At 31.3% G+C, this 5000-nt stretch overlaps 1 protein-coding gene across 1 annotated transcript; it reads right to left on the reverse strand.

Moving 5' to 3' along the window:
* Positions 1-1699: 1699 nt before the first annotated feature.
* Positions 1700-2698, reverse strand: LOC122266173 (cuticle protein CP14.6-like). The gene is made up of 3 exons (XM_043035778.2): positions 2656-2698; positions 2088-2302; positions 1700-1982 (listed from the first exon to the last, which is right to left on the reverse strand). Exons 1-3 carry the CDS (start codon positions 2662-2664, stop codon positions 1796-1798), a joined length of 411 nt encoding a protein of 136 aa, XP_042891712.2. The 5' UTR covers positions 2665-2698; the 3' UTR covers positions 1700-1795.
* Between the last annotated feature and the right edge of the window lie 2302 nt (positions 2699-5000).

Genomic DNA, 5000 nt, shown 5'->3' on the forward strand with positions numbered 1-5000 from the left:
ATTCTTTTTTACGATGAGATATTATTATTTACACGTGAAGTTCTAAAGTTTTCCAGAAATGAAGATAGAAAAAAAACATCGCACGGATATACAAAATAAAAAATTGTAATACTCTAGGTGATAATCGTAACGGTGATAAGCCATGCTACATTATTGATATGCTCATTGTTGATATTGTTGTTTCATTATTATTACCATTATTATCATTTTCGATATTACAATTAGTATTACTATTATCACCATCATCATTATGATTATTCATTATCATAATTATCACTATCACCATCACCATCATCACCACCACCATCATCATCATCATTATCATCATCATTATCAACATTAGCATTACCGTTATAAAAATACTTGATACAATCACTTTGTTGATAATATGAGAAAATTAAAATAATAATTAATATCATTATTATCTTTGGTTATATTTAACCAGTATGTTTACTATCAATATGATTATTACCATAGCCTTTATGATATTTTTCATAATCTTGATAATCCTCATCACTGCCATTAAGGTTATCATAATCAGTAAAATTCATAGTCATCCATAACGTTATCATCAATATCTTCAAAAAATAATAGTGGTTAATGGGAGTACAAATAGTTCTAACTACAAAAATAAAAACAATACAGTAAATACCAACATTCTGGACAATAATGTTAATAACATAAATACTGTTGGTACTCATAAAAAACAATAATGATGTGATGAATGATAATTATGATGATGATAATAATGATAAGGGTAAGGTGAAGGACAAAGACAAGGACAAGGGCAAGGGCAAGAATGATGATGATGATGATGATGACAATGATAATGATGGTAATAGTAATGGCAGTTTGGGCGAAAATAATCAGTAACAACAATGCATCAGCAATAATAATGATGATGATAACATTCACATTCAGCTAGTCATATAACCTATTCATCCATGTCGCAAAATTGAATTGTCCTAGTTGAGTTCACTTTTCTGTATTATTACTTGTTAAATAGAAGCCATACTGTTTCTCAGAGCTGAGAGCCCTACCATATACCAACTTAGTCAAAGTACTCGAATCAGGAAATATAAGGTGTTCGTGTTATTTTTAATCCGTTTTAATCAATTTCATATGTAACTTTATATATTGAAAGCATTCTCAGTCTGTAATATATATGTTTTTCTTTGTTCCTTCTCAATAGAATGTTGTATGACTGTTCGAGTGACATTCTCATCTATGTTCCGGAGAAAGATAATTTCATGAAATCTGTCGACACCTAAAAGAATATGATGTAATGAAATACAGTCAGATTCTTGAAGATTATTATAATCATTATCCGTACTATAGAGTTAGGATAATAGTTTTGTTATTGTTGTTATCTATGACACGAATGCCAGAAATAACTTTATAAAATGGTAATGTCAGTTAAAATAGAGTAATCATTGGAACACCAATACAATATCTTTTGTACTTCTACTGTTCTGCTAATAACACAGAAAGGCAACAGCGTAAACAATAAGAAAACAAAAACATTGCAAAGAATAACAATAGCAATGATAATAATGGGCATGTTCATATGACTATGATATTGTAAAAGTGACTATGTTGTTTCAATCAGAAATATAGTAATGCTATTGATATACTATGTAATTCCAATCATCAATTACTGCTTCAAGATTTGACTTATGAAAAAGGAATTTGAAACATGTTTAATATTCACATGATATATTTGTGATAGTATACAATAAATAAATAAATTTCTTTAGGTAGCTTCAACGGTTACAAGCTTTATCTAGCTTCAGATTTAATTTTCATCAGAATCGGCGCGGGCGGCGTCCTCCTCGGCAGCCTTTGCGATCTGGTCGAGGACGAACTGAGGGATTGGGTGGGGGAACTCAGGAGCCACTGGGAGGTGGTCACCCTCGGGCTGGAAGCCGTTATCGTCAGCCACGAAGCGGAGATGGATTTCAGTGCCGTCAGGAGCGGTGTAGCTGTAAATGATAGTTGAGATATTATAATAAATTCACAATACGACAGGAGGTAAGAAGATATTCACATGAAACGAATAAGTCAACCAAAGTTTCCAAAATACTCACGAGTATTCTCCGGCCTTGATCACAGCGTCCTCATCACCGTCGGGGGATCCGGCCTGAGAGAAGCGGATGCCGTTGGCAGCTTCGAAGTCGAAACTGTATGTTCCGTCCTCCTCGTGGACGCGGTCGTCCTTAAGGATTGGCACAAACTCAACCTCTTCGCTTGAGCTGTACTGGGGGGCGGCGAAGGCCACGGCGGCTACACAGGCGAGGATTACCTAAAATACCGAACGTATTATGAGAAACGGAAGATATATGAATATGCGTGTGTGTATTAGTGTTTATGTGTATAATTGCATAGGTGTACTTATGATTACTTACACACACATATATATGTATATATATATTTATATATATGTGTGTGTGTATTTATATATTTTTATATATACATACATACGTACATATATATATATATATATATATATATATATATATATATATATATATATATATATATATATGAGTGTACGCCCAAAAAACACATTTACACATTTATAAACATTAGCACACATATGTGACTTTTAGATGGGTCAACATTAAGACTAGCTCAAATACACTTTAGAAGACTCACAAACTTCATGTTGGTTGGATGTAGATCGAACTGATGCTGCAAACCAGTTGGCTGAGCTTTATATACGTGCACTACACCCCTTTTTGACCCTGGCGATTCTCCTGGTCCCACCCATATTCTACAACCTTGACCTTCCTATAGTAGTAGAGGGACTTTATCTCCCACTCACTTCGTCGAATTTTTAGGGGTCTTTTTCTTAACTGTTAGCTTCACACGCATGAAAAAACTGCAATTACATTAATAAAAACAACAATAGTGCTAATGAGTGATTACACAAATTGAAGTAATCACTGTAAGTACATCGTATAAGTAGTAGCAGAAGGTTGTTTGGTTCACTAGCACTTTTTTTATTAGAAAAAAATAAATTCAATTATGAAAATTAATTATCTAGAGTGTTGGGATGATGATATTTTCACAAAGTAGAATGTAGAACCTCGATGAGAGTGACTGGAAGTGTCGAGAATACATTTAAGGTTACCACAACAATAAAGATAAATATTATCATGATTAAGTATCATGATGACAATAACAATGATCACAGTGGCATGGCCATAACCAAATTTGGACGTAAGAAAAGAGATTATGAATTCAATAAAAATAATTTAAAAGATATTTTTTTTTAATGAAGGAAAGAGAAAGAAAAATACAAGTTTCTACATTCCGGCCCTAATTTCGCCGACATCAATCAAGCAAGTTCACGCTTGATTGGCACTGCCAAAAAATGAATATACAAATGATAATCTGTTGGCCTTCAATGTTTTCATGTTACTGAAGCATCTCTTTAAAAAAAAAATCATAAAATCATCCATTTCATTAGAAGATTCACCGTGAACCTGAGCGGTCCAAGCAATGCCATATATCTCCTAAATATCAAGATTGAGCACCTACCACTCTGTTTTGTTAAGCTCTACAGTAATTTCTTTCCGTATGACATTCACTCTCCTTCCTGCGATAGCTTTTCCGACCTTGCTGTAAGTCCTTCGGTGACATGATGCTTAGAGAATTCTGTAATACACTTTTCTTTGGAAAGCATGGCAAAGGCAAAAACTGAAATGAGATTATAGGAATGATGAATGAATACTTCTGTCAAGTAAGATTTTTAAAAATAATAGTAGTAATGTTAATAACAATAATGGTAATGGTAATGATAATGGTGTAAATGATAATGATGATAGTAAATATGATGATAATGATAGCAGACATGATAATGATAATGATGATAGTAAATATGATAATGGTAACAACTATTGTATTAATGATAATAACAATAGGGAAAACAAGATGCTGATAATGATAATGGTAATGATTATAATTATGGCAATAACAATAGTGATGATAATTATGACAATGATGATAATGATAACAATGATATTGATAAGGATGGTGAAAATGCAAATAGAATATGCCAATAGCAATAACTACAGCCATAATAATGATGATAACAGTAAAAATAATGATAATGATAACAATGATGGTGATGATAAAGGTATGAATAAGGATAAAAACATTGATGATAGTCAATCTCATTTCACTGGCAATAACCCTAGTAAGTATAATATTATCGTTATTGCTATTAATATTATGGTTGTTATTATCATTAGTAGTCCTAGTATCTTTAAGCTTACAATTTATTATCTATTATTGTTGTATTTATTGATATTGCTATTATCATGTTTTTGTTGTTTTAGTGATATAATAATTAATAATACTATTCTCATTATCATCATAATAACAATTATATTAATTATCATACTTATTATTACTTTCATTATCATTATCATGAGTATCATAATCATTATTCTTGCCGTTGTTGTTCTTGTTGTCATTATGATTATTTTTATCACTGAATTTCAGTATATTGTATCATTATTATTATCACTGTCATTATTATCGTCATTATTATTATCAATAACACAATCATTATCATTATTTCTGTTATTGCCATTATCCCCATTATCAATATCATTATAATTTTCATTATCAATATCATTATCATAATATAATCATTATCATTATAAGCATCATCATCATCATCATCACCGTCACCATCATCATCATTGTTTTATCATCTTCGTCATCATCATCACCCTCATTATTATTATTATCATTATCATCATTAGCATCATTGGCATGATCATTCATTATCATTCATACCATTGCTATTATTATTTCTATAGCCATTGTTTTCATTATAATCATAAGCTTTGTCGTTGTTAACTTATTTTACCTTGCTCTTATTATCATTATAACCCGAGTTGGTTATGTCAACTTCATCAACAACCTTTGTAAACCTGACCAAGAACGAATAAACGGATTTTAACTAAATTCTCTAGATTTAAAGCTCC

This window comes from Penaeus japonicus, unplaced genomic scaffold, assembly GCF_977035675.1.
Source record: "Penaeus japonicus unplaced genomic scaffold, GWHDUDI00000001_assembly GWHDUDI00000016, whole genome shotgun sequence".
NCBI classification, from domain to species: domain Eukaryota; kingdom Metazoa; phylum Arthropoda; class Malacostraca; order Decapoda; family Penaeidae; genus Penaeus; species Penaeus japonicus.

Coding starts and splice junctions, on each gene's coding strand:
- LOC122266173 (XM_043035778.2), bottom strand. Junction 1,983..2,087: donor ATCAAGGCCGGAGAATACTC/GTGAGTATTTTG, acceptor TATCATTTACAG/CTACACCGCTCCTGACGGCA.